This window comes from Dermacentor andersoni, chromosome 11, assembly GCF_023375885.2.
Source record: "Dermacentor andersoni chromosome 11, qqDerAnde1_hic_scaffold, whole genome shotgun sequence".
NCBI lineage: Eukaryota > Metazoa > Arthropoda > Arachnida > Ixodida > Ixodidae > Dermacentor > Dermacentor andersoni.
This window is the reverse complement of record NC_092824.1, coordinates 108,467,723-108,483,289: the sequence shown is the minus strand read 5'-3', so window position 1 is coordinate 108,483,289 and position 15,567 is coordinate 108,467,723. Positions and strand designations below refer to the sequence as shown.

The window sequence follows — 15,567 nt, the reverse complement described above, 5'->3', positions numbered from 1 at the left end:
CAAAAAATATTGAGGTCTGAAGTCAAATTAATTTCAAGCTCGTTACGGGGCTTTGTGATGATTCCGTCTTGCTAAACCAAAAACTAAATGCACGACACCATTGCTAAAGACCTACTGTAGGGGGTGATGCTATTTTTATTCATTTGGAAGCATTTTGCGGACAAAAAAAACAATCTTGCATTTATTATGAACATTTTTTTCTAATTAGCAGCGATTACTATACCTGAATGTAATTTTCATGACGGTGCAAGAGTAATAAAAATAGCATCACCCCCCAGATCATTTTAATACGAATAAATTGATACCACCCTTGTCATTTTTGGCCAAAAACAACCCAGAAAAAACACCCGTAAGGCGGAGTACAGTGTGCAAAAACATCGAACTGAAATAAATGCATTTGAAGTTGCAAACAAATGTAGCTTTTGCTGAAGTGAATCTACAGCAATACAAATGGCACCGTTTTGAAGCTCTATGTTTTGTAAGAATGGCCATACTAAATGTGTGACTGCACACTCTCAAAATAATAGCACACTGGCCACTGAACTAGCACAAGAAACTTTATTAGGCACCATGCTCTACAAAGAGCATGGTGCCTGGGTTTCAAACCGAAGGGTAGAACTCTGTGTGGGCATGAATATAGTTCCAGTGTTGTACATGCAGGCTGCCTGATTGATAGCAGTCTCCATTACAGTCAGTGAGGCATTTTTTCATTTGGTATAATTGACCATGTTACTGAATGAAGGCCCTGAGTGTAAGTAGCCTTCCAAGTCATCTTCACCTGACAGTGGCTGTGGAATTTAGGATCAGAGAGCCAGTGATAGATATGCAGCTGCTAGGTGCTTTCCCGAATTTTACTTTTGTATGATGCCTCGATCACTTCTTCAGCCAGGTGTGTGCCAGCCCAAGGGACCTAGTGAACAGAGCTCATGATGAGGTTCTCTTTATGAAGGGGTGGTATGATAGATATTGTTAGGAGCTATCATGACAATATGATAATAGAGTGAACGCGCAATGTGCTTAGTTGCGAGTCCGAAGTGCCGATGTGCTAAATGCATAGCCGCAGATACAAGGAGCCGATGCGCGATGTGCTTAGTCGCGCAGTTCAAGGTGCCGACGCGCGAAATGCCTAGTCGCGGGCTCGAGGAGTCGACCCTCGATGCGCTTATTCGGGCAGTCCGAGGTGCCGACGTGCGAAATGCCTAGTCGCGGGCTCGAGGAGTCGACACTCGACGCGCTTATTCGCGCAGTCGGAGGCGCCGAGGCACAAAATGACTACGTGACGGTCCGAGAAGTCCGCGCGCGATGTGCATGATCGCCGAGTCGGAGACTCCCTATGCGCGAAATGTTTAGCTGCGTTTTCGAGGATTGCGTGCGCGATACGAATGTGTCACGAATTCGAAACATCGAGTGCTGAAAGGCTTAGCCGCATGTCCGAGGATTCCGCGCGTGAATCTTGGTCGCGAAGTCCGCGTCGCCGATGCCCGGAATGCTTAGCCGCGAGTCTGAAACGTCCACAAGCGTAGGGATCGGCCACGCTACTGCGATGTCCGCGTAGCGCTCGTTTTGACACGTCGAGATTACGGCGAGTGGAGACATCAAACTCGCGAGGTGCAAAGAGCCGAGCAGACGACGCGAGCGCCGGACCAATGGCGAACCGCGCTGGAGTCACGTGGCAGGCGCGGCCAATCGCAGACTCCGGCACGACCTTCAATCATTTGCTTTTTGTGCGCTTGTTTCTGTATGGAAGATATCGCTGAAGCGGCAAATTTGAAGACTGAGAAATGCGCTTTCCAACGAGACCAAGATGGCGGCGCTCGGCCGCGCCGTTCCGGAGATATTGTGGCGTGAAAAACGCTGTTCTTTCTTGATTTCCGCGAGATTTTTCGCCGCCTTGGCTGATAAAACGAATTTTTTAGAGCACTTCTAAGTGGTTTACAGTGATGATATTTGGGTATCAGGTAGAAAAGGGGTTATAGAAACTGAAAATGTGATTTTTAAAAAATCGATTTTTTGGCCATTTTTCGCGATGTAAAACCCGCGTCCCCCCTTAATCAAATGTGCTTGAGAAGGCATCTCGAGATCTATGTGATGCTTTTGAAATGTCATTATCTTCATTAGAGACAATGACACATTTGTTTGGGGTGTACGATCAAATGTACATACCAGAGCCTCAGGATGCTGTGGAGAAACAAGAAAAAAAAGTCCGTGTTGTGCCCTTACCAACTTTTGCCTCGTTCTGAAGAAGGAGGGAAATGACGGGTGCCGTGTGCTCGCAGCACGTGTGGGAGGCATAGTGCAGGGCAGTCCTGCCCTGCCGGTCCTGATGGTTGACGTCACGGTGGATGAGTCTGCACACGTTTGGTGGAGGACAAGAACCGGATTGGTTACAGATAACCGAATTTCTTAGTCTAACATGGATTATCAGTAGGGGTGTGCAAATACCGAATAAATTTCGAATCAAATATTGAATATGAGAGAATTTGCATGAAATGAACAATGAGAAAGGAGAGGCCAGGCCATCCAGCAAAATAAAATGTGATACAAAAAGTAAATGTCGTAGACTTCTCAAGAGCCGCACATACCTCAACACCTTCATCAACCTGATTTCTTAGGAATGATACAGAGAGTCGCGTTCTACATTTTCATTTTGTTACTTTGCTAAATCTTTTAATTGTTTTTCAATGCTCGCCTATTGTTGCAGAAACACAAATGTTTATGGTTTCAAATTTTGTGCAATAAACACAGAGCTGCACATGCCCAGGAGACTAGTCACATTACCTAACAAGAATCTTGCTAACTATCAGTAACTTAGGTACACGTGAATCGAGATGTATGGTATGCTCTACTCTTCGTAAAGGGAACACCAAATCAGTATGCCGACAATGATAGCCGCTCAATTGGTATACAAAGATCAGGAAAATATCTTTTAGAAATAGAATGTCTGTAAAATAGAGTTAAGTGCTGTTTTTCCTCTGAAGCTGAAGAAATAGCGAAGTTGTCCTAAATAGTAACGGGGTTCTCAGTGAGTCATACTGTGCTTAATGGCAATCTTCTATTGTTTAGCATGTGTTACATTCAAGTTTTCTTCTAGTAAACAGGAGAGTTTTTTTCATCTTTCACAGGTGGTTTCTGTGGGTTATCATCAACTCGTTAATTAAGGCCAATCTGCGTGACAGACAAAAATAAGGAATGTGTGCCATGTCATGCGGCCCTACTCCGCGTGGTCATTTCCACAGCACACGTCGACTGCGATTGGTGCCAACGGTAAAGAGTTTTCAAATCGTGAGGCCTGCCTTTACTTTCATCCGTGTCCATCTGCCATCTGTGTAAATGTGTCTGCAGCAGGGTGTCAGTGCGCTGATCCCCAGCTGCAGACAGCCCGCTATGTAAATTTGAGCCCACCATGTAAATCTAAAGCTAGTCTTGTGATGGGTCGCTTAGGCTACGAAAAAAGGCTGTTGTGCACCTAAGAACGGCTTTTGGAATGAGGGGCCACCGTACGGTATTTTGCAATGATGGTGGCCATGAACATGCAATGGTCATCCCGTACACTTGCTTTCATTGGCGAGGCAATATTTCAGCTTTATGGGGGCCATGCGACCGCTGTGAATAGATCTGCGTAGATTTAGTAACTGTAACACTTGCCGACATCTGACCATGCAGCTCCGATTAGGCCTAATGGGCTGGGCAGTGTGGCTGTGATGAAAATTCACCGCCGGCCAATGTGATAATGGGCTGCAAACCATAGCGAAAAACTTGTTGCTAATATGCTCCTACGGGTGGCTAATCAGTGATAAGTTGCAAGATCACACATGCGGGTTAGATTGACGGCCATTGAAGAAGCATTTGGGTCCATAGTCGACCAGCCAGCAAGCACCGCGAGCATGCTAGCCTAGCTTGTCTGTGGGCTCGCACGTGGGCAGAAATATCTGAAATGCGCAAATCTGTGTGTGTGAAAACTGAACTCTCGTGCCTTCCGGTGGTTTATCGGCCTGATCTTTGCACGTGTTTTCGTGCTTTCCACAAGCGCTGCTGTTATTTCCTCTGTTCCCGTAGCATTAATCGTTTCGGTTGATCTGGTCAAACCTTGTACCAACAGAGATTTGCGCACTGTGGGAACACTGTGTGCGTCAAGGTACTGACCACGAACGGCCAGGTCGTTCACTGAAGGTACCGATATTTGAAAAATCGAATATTCGGGAGTCGAATATTAGATATATGATTCGAAATTCACAGTATTCGAGTAGAGTCAAATCTCGATATAACTAATCACGCAGGACCACTGAAAATCATTCGTTATATTGGAATATTGTTGTTATGAAAAACTTGCAGTTATAAGCCAGTGGACAAACCTAGGAATGAAAATTACATACCTTGGCAGTAGATGCGTGTGTAGACAAGCATACTGTCAAATAAAAATGTTTCACTCATTTCAAAGCTGCTTTATTTGAAGAAATCAGTGATTGTCTTCTGACACACACAGCACACACGACCGATTAGGAATGCGTCTACATGTTCCACTTTGCGCAGTACCTAATCGGGTACGTCAGTGCACCGAGCAATGAAAGTGCGGACTTTGTCCATGTGCACTAAAACATCAATGTTCGACACAATCTCATCTTCTCTGTTCGGCGACCCACAGTTGTCTTCCTTCGGGTCATCATCGTCACTGGAGACGTCGCGAACACAGTTAACAATCTCTTCGGTTGTCAGGTTCGTTGCCGTTAGTGCTGCGCTGTCGTTCTCCACGTAGCTGTCGAAGGAAGAGACAGCGGGCAGCAGTTCTGCAACCTTGGTCCACAGGTCTTCTGAGTTGTTGTCGGTCACCTCCAGGTCATCTTCAAGCTGCACAGGTGCTTTTACAAGCCCTGCTTTTCACCAGCAGTTGCTGATGGTGGAAGCCTCCAAGTTCTACCAAGTTCCTGTGAGCATTTCTACTGGCTGACGAATATTGATTGAAGTCTGCTGCTTTAGGCGGAGGCTGATAATCAACCACTGCACAAGGCATTTACGAAATTCTGCTTTCATACTCTTGATAATGCCCTGGTCTAGGGTTTGCTGCAAGGACGTGTTGTTTGGCAGCAGAAACTCCAAGCGAACGTGCGTTTCTTCATAGGAGCGAGTTGCGATTCCCGGTGAAGCTTGACAATCTTGTCCCAGTCTTTAAAAATGGTCGGACGGTTGATGGGGCAATGCCACGCTGTCTGCACACATCAATTTGCTTTCTCCCTGCGTTGATTTTCTGGAATATGTCCCATTTGTCCTGCAGCAAAAACTGCTTTCGCTTCTTCATGGCGCTGTCGCAAGCTGCATTCATCGTTGGATTTCGCACGAACATCGCCAAACCTTTGTCGTGAAGTTTGTGGTGAAGCAGTTGGCACTAGACATGGTGGTGATGATAGCTACTGTGGCACGGGAATGATGATAGCTACTGCACTTGCGGTTTTTGTTTCAAGCGAGAGTTGCGGCGCTGTTACTTTTAGCTGAATTCGTAATACTGATGTTCCTTGGTTATAAAGGGGAAAATAAGCTATGTGCGGTATTCTGAAATATGCGCTGTATTAGAATTCGTAGTTCTGAAATATCTTTACACTGAAAATATAGGCAATCTGGTGGGAATTTTTTGAATATTCGTAAATTTGAGAAATTCGTTAATGTGGGATTCGTAGTAACAGGATTTGACTGTATTTGCACACCCCTAATTATCAGGAGAGGTTACTACCACATCATCAACACTATCTTCTAAGTTCCATCGAACCATCCATGTCCTCAACTGACTTTCTTTTAAAGTCTCTTGCTGTCTATTTGTTGCTTTGAAACATTAAATCCTTATATACCACACCACATGCCTTACCGAAGTCTACTTCTGCATGCTATAGTTATCTAGAAATGTTGTCTACATCATTTATCTAGAATAGCAACTTCAAAATGCTCTGAAAAAACAGGTCAGCCAACCAACGTTTGTTTTAAGGTACATTTGAATTAGCCAGAATTTCTAATTGTTTAGGTTTGGATTATAGTGAGTTACTACTAAAAAACATAGTCTGCCCCTACTTCTGCTGATACATTTTCCCATGAACACACTTAAATGTGAAATTACCGTCTGTCTTGTTTTCTGAACAGATAACAGCTGTTCTACTCACATGCCATGGTCGAGAAGGACCCGTATCACGCCTAGGGGGTCATACGAGCGTAGCACGCCTGCAGAGGCAAGTTCCTGGAAAGTGGCCAGGTCCCGGCACACGAGCACCAGAGGTGTAGAGCCTTCCGCATTGGTGCAGTTGATGTCGAGGCCCCCATTCCCTGTCTGGGACAACAGGTGTTGGACCTAGCCGGATAAAAGGCACGGAGGGTGCTTACTAAAATGAGGAGCTTGGAGATTCAGCCAGAGGACACAAGCCCTCTTTTGCAATTACAGCAAGTGCACCTTGATAGATACAACACAGAACACTAGGCAGAAAAACTTAGGAGATCGCAATTTATGTAAATGTAGCAAGAAATAGTGCTTATACTGTTTAGACAGTGGTTAGACTTGTTTTTGTAAACTTAAGACAGTAATGACTCCAAAAACAACCAGTTTTTGGAGGCCCAGCGCACTTTGACAAATGTATGCTATATAAATTGAATTCATGTGAGAAAAAAGTGAACACTGGTTCATCATTGAAAGTCTGTAAATTTAACTACAGCAAGTTCACTTTAATGCAAGTGGAAAGACACTGGGGATTTGTCCATCTTACAAGAAGTTTAGCTTAGCAGAAGTGCAGTGAATGGAAACGAAGTAATGGTCTCCAAACTGCCCAGTTTATCAGAATTCAGCTTAGCATAGTTCATCTCAGAGGAAGCCTACTGCAAAATGAATTTCAGGACGTAAATGAACTTTTCTCCTCTGCTATTTTTCAGGTCTGGTGCTCTTGACACAAGTCTACTGTGAGATACCTCCTCTGGCAGGGATCTGAAATTGCCCCTGCCCTGCTTCAATTGAAACCTTCTTGAAAGTTTCTGACCCTCATCACTTCCCGTGATCCCTCATTACCTTCATCTGCCTTTCTTTTCTCTTGATATAGAAGGTCACTTCATGCACGCATTCACGTGCACACATTTCTTCAGGTGCAAGTGCTTTCTGCAGGGTGAGGATGTGCTCTCACCTCGTCCCGCTGGCCGCTCCATGCGGCAAGCAGGAGCCGTCGCTCCTCATTGCTTCGGTGGGGGCTCTCCTTGAGCAGGTAGTCGGGAAAGCCAAGCACCAGGTGCACCAGGGAGGCCGGCAGGGAGTCGAGGCAGTTCTGACCTGTGTAGCTGTGCAGCGTCGGGTCAGCCCCGTGCTGCAGCAGCTCACTCATGGCCTGCGAGAACGAGTGCAAGAACAAGTCCCAGCTGTGAGGTCAGAGAAGCAAAATAGAGAAGCAAGCTTTCTTTGTGGCGTTCGATGCGTTTAGGTATTGTGGTTGACTGTCGAGAAGGATAGATAAAGCTAGAGATAATGGGTAAGGACATGTCTTTGCTAGAAACTCATATGGGCAGCAAGAATATCCTTTCAGCTGTTAATATAGGGGCCATATAAAGACGAAAGGCATCTTCTCAGAAAAAAAGATACATGATGACCTGGACACTTACATCAGGGTCTTGGACCAAAGATGCCACCATGAGAGCAGTGTTCCCTGTAGATGGATCACGGGCGTTGACATTGACCCTGTGTTTCTGTAGCAGTCGACGGATCTTCTTGAAGTCTCCATCCTGGAAAAGGAGTGAATATTTATTGAGTCATGGGGTTTCATATCCCACAGCAACATTGGGGTGTCTGTGCTTTGAAAAATACTACAGCACACATAACTTTGTCATGCCACTGAGCGTTGTTACACTATGGAAGATGCGATTGAGCAAAAAGTGCTCGGGGGGCACCTGAACCATTGAAAGACCAGTCATATGCTTCATGTTACCTCTTGTTTTGCAATTCAGCCAACAGTTTACCATGACTATAGTTCATTTCATACATATCTGGCGACACACCGCAGAGACTAGAACAACTTTTCATATTGTCTACATTCTGCGACAAAAAGGTAGCACATGATACACAACAGGAAGAAATCAGAATGTGCTGCATAATTTAGCGCAAAGTTCGTTTCAAACATTACAGTAACAATGTGCAAAGCAATTGTAACATGGCTGATACAGCAGTTTTAAACCTTTTAAAGCACAGCATGACGAGTGGAGCAACACTCATTGCACTCACTGCAAAGCTTCAACAGTGCACTACCTGCATTTGCTACCAAAACCCAGTGCATTATTTACTGGAAGCTGAAGGCATACAAACAATACACACTTTGACGTAACATTAACTCTATATGTTAAAAGTACTAATATATCAAGAAGCTATTCTGTAGATGTTTCAGATCAGAGGCCAGTTCATTACAAAAAGTGCAGAGTGATACATTTCTCAGACAGCACTATCCACACAGCCTCTGCAGTGTTGCCTGCAAAGTATGAAACATAGATTACAACCAACTAGCTCACATTCATGGACTAGGCACAGAAGCCAACTTTCAGGTTTTTACAGAGGGTTCATTGTGCTGCTTTCACCCATACACTCACACTCGATGTATTGTTTTCAGCAACAATTTCGGTTTGCTTTCAAGACAGTGCATGCAGTGGCCATACACTACACCAGGGCAATACATGTGGCAGTGGACTGAGTGTTACCCTGGCTGCTGAGACGAGCCTCTGGTCCCCGTGGCCCCCGCCTGCTCTAATGGGGGCTGGCATGACTGGCGTCACCACGGGGGTCGGCTCTGGGCAGCGTGATGAGCCGCTGCAGCAGGGCGCACTCCCGTCGGCGACCGCTGCTGCTGACGTGGTTGGCCCGCTTATAGCTGCCATGGCGTGCCATGCCCTGCCACCACTGGGACCCTGCTTTAGGGGACCAATGAGAGAGACAGCGTGTCAGGGCTACAATTCAGCTAGGGACCAAGTACAAAGTGAGCTGACATAAAGTGCACAGAACAGGAGCCTGAAGCAAAACATCTTTTTCTATCAGATGTGCCGCCATTTTACAGCGATAGCCGTTACGGTACAGCAAAAGCTGTTGCAATGAGACAGTGTGTCAGGGCTGCAGTAAGGCTAGGGACTGAGTACCAAGCAAGCTTAAGCGAAGAGTGCAGCACGAGAGCCTGAAACAGAATGTCTTTTTTCGCCAGCTGTGCCCCGTCTTACAGTGATAGCTGTAATGTTACACTGGTAGCCATAATGCCACAACAGTAACTGTTACGGTGTTTTCCCCCCTGGCCTGAAGGGGCATTAATGACTGGTATTGCACAAGCCTCCATTTACAGTGTGTAAAGGCTCGTTTGAATGATGCTCACACACTCCCCCACTTTCTAAATGTCAAGATTACTAGCACTGTTAGAGAAAAGAAATATGGGGTTTAAGTGGCAAAACCATGATCTGATTATGAGGCACACTGTAGTGGGAGACTACAGACTGATTTGGACCACCTGGGGTTCCTTAACTTGCGCCTCGATCTAAGTAGACAGGTGTTTTCGCATTTCGCCCTCATCGAAGTGTGGCCGATGTGGCCGGTATTCGATCCCGTGATCTCATGCTTAGCAGCTCAACACCATAGCCACTAAACAACCATGGCGGGTCGAAGCACTGTTAAGTGTTTCCCATAAGAATGCTTTGCCTCAAAGTACCATTCTACACACTTCTGTGGCTCATTCAAAAGTGGTCTTGCCTAACATAGACACAGTGGTTAGTCAAAGCAAGAAGACACACATATTAGCTAGCTGTTACTGCTCTGGGTGGTATGAAAAGCAATCCATTAAGTGGCTTTCTTGAATTAATTTTTTTACTGCTTCAGTTAGCAACATCTCATTCTTACATGGGGTCACTGCTCTTGATACCATTACGACCCCAAACTCTCTGCCATTTTTGAAGCAACTTTTCACTATTTCCCATTTTTGATTAGCTCGTCACATCACTCTATCAGTTGTTATCCACTTTCTCAGGCCCTTTATGTAGGATTTTGAAAAAGGTGGAGTGTTATTTTTCTGACGCAGTCCTTCCACTTTGCCTTATAATTTGGCTTCTCTGGCTTGTGAATCACAAGAACCCGAAACCCCCATTTTTGTTGTTTAGTGCTCTTGTGTTTTAATTATGTTTTGGCAACCTCACAGAACAGTTTAAAAAATGAAAGCGAACAGCAACACAGTCTGTTTGTGTTTTCTATATGGTGCAGGCAGGAAGTTATTACAAGAACCAGCACGCGTAAAAAAGAAAATCTTCCACAACGTTGATTACGCATTTTCATCATTATATTCTGGCAAACTGTCAAAGCAAAGTGTAAGTGGCGTGTTGGCAAAAATTGGTTCACTATTTAGCATTAACAAATGTTTTTTTCTTAAATGTCAATGCCCCAAGATGACTTTAAATTGCTCACAAGTGATAGGCAGCAGTAATGAAAATTAATGCAGTGAAGGGCCCCATGAAATATGGAATCAAGTCAAAAATTAACAATAAAAATGTTGATTTTCTTAGGCTCGCACGGCGTTCTGACTTCCCCTCGTTTCACTGTTGCACTATCATAAATTCTAAATAGGACATCAAGGCCATTAATGTCAATGTTCAAGAGAGGTCCTTCAACCACTAATACAAGTGTAACAGTGATTTTCGAGGCCCCTTCAGCCACACATGTAGTCACAGTTTCTGCAGAGACTGGCCTGAGTGTTTGTTGCAGTTAAGCAGATGTCGCTCTCGAAAAGCACTTAACGGTCTGTCAGGAACACAGCTGTGCCACATAACGTGAGATAAGTTTTTTTTTTTTTTTTTCAGACGAAGCCTGCAAGGCATTTCAGCCACAAGGAGCGACTCCATTTTGTTGAGCATGTACAAGTAACAATGGTAAACTTCAACAATCTTCAAGCATTTCAATCTGTTTCAGATGTGTTGGCAGTAAAATGTGAACCAGTGGCCTTATGTTTTAATTTATGTAGAAAACACTCGCTACCAGAGCAAGATATATTAGCAGATTGGAGAACACTGCTTAAGCTGCAGTCTAAGCAATGGAACACAGAGGACCCAACATTATTAGCTCGTCTAGCTATTAGCTATTAGAATTGTTGGTCATCGTACAACTCCAGCAATAATGATGGTAGGACAGGACACCCTTTGCAATCTGGCAATGAGTACACAGAGGGGTGCTAAGAAAGCTATCTGTAAGACATTCGTTTGAATATTTCCAGAACTCCTCATGTAAGTTATACACAATGTCACCAAACTGCAGCTTAATATAGTAATTGTAGAACTTCTTTGTTGCTCTCTCGCACCGTATTCTCTGAAGTTTCCGACACCACAAGGAAGTTTCCAGACAAGCTAAAGCGCATTGACGAACGGTGACCGTTGTGCTCTGTCTGAACGAGGTGTGTTTGTGACGTCAAGCTCGACTTATTCATGACGATAACACCGTAGGGCGCGGTTGATAAGACGCAATGAGGCCGATAACGCGGAAGGGTCGTCGCTCCGAGACGGAAGAAAAAAAGAAAAAAGACACGGAAACGTGATGGGGAGATGCATACGCGAAATATATTCTGAGAAGGAGCCGGAAATGAGTTGAGTCACGCTTTAAATTACGGAGTTCTCGGCGACGACGGGCGGTGATCTAATGCAACGCTTGGCTACCGACGAGCAATTTCTCCTGCTTCATGCATTCATCAGCAGGCCTAGGCTACCGCGTGCGATCGCCGCCGTTGCCTAGATCATTGAGGAAAGCGTTTGCAACGCTTGCTTGGGCGTTCAACTCGCACAACGGGTTCGATCGACGAACGGCGCCGAGAACCAGAGTAGCAATACGATCTCGCTGTGCGGTTACGGTCGCTCGGAAGCCGTGCTACGCACATCGCACGCACCGAAAAACGCAGTGAACGACGCTTCCAGAATGCCGTCCGTTTGCCACGAACATTTACGCCATCGACCAGCGAAACGACCGTCTAATTGGACTCGTTTCGAGAACAAACCGCGTCGGCGCCCGCCACAACAAACCGATTTCGCCAAATCGTGGGCCGGGTACCCGACCTCGCTTTTCGCCACGTTCGCTGGCCGAAAGTGCTCCCTCGCGAGCTGAACCGCTTTCCGTACAGGGATCGCGAGAACAGCTGGTTATGGCGAAAGGATATTTTTTCACGCATGTCCAATTATAGTCATTTCATATCCATTTCAACGCGCGTTTGCTCCGAAACGAGGCCATAGGCGAGAAAAAGGAGAAAACGTGTTAGAAACGGCCCCCAGCGAGAGACGAAATAAAAAAAAGAAGAGAGAAGCGTGCATTTTTTTCTTCTCCCTCCTCGTCCCGGTTTTTCTTCTTCTTACCGCGTTCTTGTTTTCTCCCAGCATTTTTCAGCGCACAGTGAGGTCTCGCCCGTGCTCACAAGCATTCCAGCCCTCGTTTGAAGAGAAAAGAAAAATGAGAAGGCGGCATTTCCTACTCTGAGAGCAGCGCGAAATCGAGCCGCCGCGACGAGCGAGCGAGGTGTTGACGAAGCGCTTAGCTACTGCACCGCACACCACGGCTCTCGGTTGTGTGCTGTGAGAAACCAGAATTTCCCCCCATCTCGAGAGAGCGCTCAATCGATGAGGAGTTTTACCGTAGCTTTCGGAGGTTCCGCGACCCGCTCGGAGCAGCCAGCGGAGAGGAGCGGAGAGAGAAAAAAAAATGTGGTGAACGGAGACCGACTCGAGGCGGTGCGGATGCTGCGATTCCGGGGATGGGGCTGTCGGACGAGCCGCAAGATCACGGTGGCGGTGATTCGGGTATCGTCCTCTTCGGTCCGCCAGAGATCGGCGAAGACGGTTTCACGCGAGGCGCGCGAGAGATGTCGAAAGATCTTACCTAACAGGATGCTCGTCGGCCAGCGACACCATCCATGCTGGATGTGTGGAGAAAGGGAAAAGTAAACACCAAGGCGCGACGAGACGAGCGCAGCGACCCGAGCGGGTGTTCTGCGAACATGCCGCCAGCGTTATTTCTCACTGAGTTTTCAATGTTACAAAAAAGTGTTCCTTAGCAATTTTTTATTTAACTTAACAATAAAATATAAAGTCTGGCTTTTGTTTTTGTAACACGCACATTAGAGCTTGCTGCTTACTTCGGTTGAAAAGGGTTAGTGCCTGGTAGTGCTATCTGTCCATCAATCGTGTACATACGTTGCGTTCGATTTTAAACGTTTTGAACAATTTGCAAAGTATGACGCCACTGAAAGGTGCCAAAATTTGTTTGTTGCAATATTTTATAGGAAGACGCAAGTTAATGAGCTGCTGTAACGCTTAAGTTGAAAAAGCGGGTGTTCAAAACGTCTTTTTACATCAACATAAAGAATGCTGTTTGATTGCTTACTGCACCATACTTCAGCCTATAAGTGATAGTAATGATCTTGCAACTCTTGTTAACAAGTGACGTCAGTAAATTGTAACTGACCAACGACTACAGGCATATTTTGATTCACCTCGCCGCACTCGATGAAGTTGCGTGTGGCGCACACCAGGCAGATCATTAAAAGTAGTGTTTTATAGTAATATGTACTCTGATGACTGCGGCGATATCTTGAAGAAGGACTTCAAGTACTACAAGAGGAAAGCCGTGCGGCCGGATTTGTCCAAAGTGATCGATTTTGAGAGGCCGGAGGAATTTCCCGTCGAACTGCACGCGCAGTTGCAGACGACGCCGGATTGCAGCGAGGTCGGTCTCATCAACGACTCCGAGCTGGTATGCTACTCCGTACCTGCTAATCGGGGTCTCATAGTAATACCCAATCCTTTCACGCCTCATGGACAACGCCAGTGGGTGAGTCGAACGCTGCGTTCGTATCCGAAACCACCAAACTGCACTAATCTGAAGGCGCTGAAGCCGCCGGACGCGTTTCCCGCATCGCTGAAAGGCGACGAGTTTTACAAGAACCTCCGGTGGGTCACGCTGGGCCTGCACCACGACTGGGACTCCAAGGTGTACGACCTCGAAAACGCGACCGCCTTTCCCAGCTGTCTCGAGGCGCTGACCAAGAAACTCGCTACCCTGCTCGGGTACCCGGCATTCGAACCCGAGGCCGCGATGGTCAACTACTACGCCATGAACTCGACGCTAAGCGGTCACGTCGACCGTTCCGAGCTCGACCTCGATTCGCCTCTGTTCTCCGTGAGCTTCGGACAGACTGCCGTGTTCCTCATCGGTGGGGCAACCAAAGACGTCAAGCCGACGGCCATGTTTCTGAAGAGTGGCGACGTCGTCGTGATGACGGGCGAATCCAGAGTGGCCTACCATGCCGTACCGCTGGTGCTACCGCGCGAGGATAACGCGCCGTGGAGCTGCGTTGCGGAGACGTGCGGTGGTGGTAAAGCAGGTGGTGAATGGAGCGCCGAGGCGGAGTACTTGTCTGATCACAGAATCAATCTAAACGTGAGGCAGATGTTCGCAAGAAGCTGATGGTCCCCATTTGGCTGTAGCCAAATTTAGGTTTTCAATACTGCACCACATTTCTGGCTTAGGGCCCGCGCCTCGTCAGATGCTAAGTCATATGGTACATGGCAGCATCCGCTGCTGCAAAGAGCTCAAGTTGTAAGACCGTACTGCAAGTACCCAGAATATTGCTTATGAAACTTGCTGAATGTTAAGAAGATCATGGTGATGCCAATGTGGATGCACAAGCACTTGAACCGGCTCACGCAAGACGCAACAGTGTGACTTTAGTTGTGCGTGAAACTTCTATACACTGGGTGCATATGAAAGTTGTTCCGATGTGGACAGAAAGCTTGCTGTCACACTAAAATGTGAAACTACATGTTCTAGTTCATGTTCATATGTGCATGATGCAAGCATTTCAAACATGACGGGTGCCATGTACAAAACCTGTTTAAAGTAAACAGAGGTGCGGGGGTGTTCCAGGATATGGAAGAGATGAATGGCCAGGGTTACTCCAGTAGCATCTATCAGGATTGAATTCCATACTGAGCAGTTGCAGTGCCTTTGAGCGCCGCCTTTGACTTTCTGGTCCTCAGTATTTGCAGATTTGTCAGTTCCCCTGCAATGTTAAAGGACAACTGCAACGAAGTTTTGCTTCTGCTAAATTGGCTCTCAATTAGTAGAATAAACTATTGAAGAAATCTTGGCAGAACTACAGGTCTGGTAATTGGCCAATTTATTTATTTTATTTATTTATTTTACAATACTGCAGGCCCTCGTTGGGCACATGCAGGAGTGGTTACAACATGGAATAGAGTAAAAAAAAAAGAAGAAAGTGAAACTAGTGTATCCAAAACAAATAGCATTAGCGCACACAAAAATGAACATACTCAATAAATATATACACTCTGTTTAAATGAGCAGTCCGGGAAGCAGGAGAAACAGCGTTTACCATAAGAATGCATCTGCAGAGGCTGCATATGATATACAGGTTATATCACCATTCGAATTCCAGATTCTCAATACTGTCAATAAATGCGTTGGCAGATGGGCAATTTACGGCTCTAGAGGATAGTATGTTCCAATGGGAAATGGCGTGTGGGAATAAAGAGTACTTGTGAGTGTTA

The 15,567-nt window shown here is 46.1% G+C and overlaps 2 protein-coding genes and 1 long non-coding RNA gene across 5 annotated transcripts in view; 2 read left to right on the top strand and 1 right to left on the bottom strand.

The window, feature by feature from the left end:
• The window catches only part of LOC126539426 (uncharacterized), a 34,352-nt gene extending 21,397 nt beyond the window's left edge, over positions 1 to 12,955 (bottom strand). For 2 of the 3 annotated variants that reach the window (XM_050186247.2, XM_050186252.2), the window contains exons 1-6: positions 12,878 to 12,955; positions 8,698 to 8,907; positions 7,615 to 7,734; positions 7,146 to 7,343; positions 6,144 to 6,328; positions 2,221 to 2,348 (exon numbers count right to left, since the gene is read on the bottom strand). In XM_050186247.2, the coding sequence (XP_050042204.1) occupies positions 2,221 to 2,348; positions 6,144 to 6,328; positions 7,146 to 7,343; positions 7,615 to 7,734; positions 8,698 to 8,874 (808 nt within the window). In that variant the 5' untranslated portion in view covers positions 8,875 to 8,907; positions 12,878 to 12,955. The remainder of the gene's footprint in view (positions 1 to 2,220; positions 2,349 to 6,143; positions 6,329 to 7,145; positions 7,344 to 7,614; positions 7,735 to 8,697; positions 8,908 to 12,877) is intronic. The other variant, XM_050186249.2, reaches the window with a different exon arrangement.
• LOC129386925 (uncharacterized) lies at positions 8,881 to 10,962 on the top strand. Its single transcript, XR_008614253.1, has 3 exons — positions 8,881 to 8,972; positions 10,232 to 10,335; positions 10,825 to 10,962. It is a non-coding gene; the product is annotated as an uncharacterized lncRNA (long non-coding RNA).
• A 259-nt stretch (positions 12,956 to 13,214) lies between the features above and the next one.
• On the top strand, positions 13,215 to 15,567 carry AlkB (alpha-ketoglutarate-dependent dioxygenase AlkB). Its single transcript, XM_050186263.3, has one exon. The coding sequence runs from the start codon at positions 13,562 to 13,564 to the stop codon at positions 14,462 to 14,464; it is 903 nt and encodes a 300-aa protein (XP_050042220.1). The 5' UTR covers positions 13,215 to 13,561; the 3' UTR covers positions 14,465 to 15,567.

Excerpts from the sequence above, each read along its gene's own strand:
- AlkB (XM_050186263.3), top strand. The coding sequence starts at position 13,562 with ATGTACTCTGATGACTGCGGCGATATCTTGAAGAAGGACTTCAAGTAC.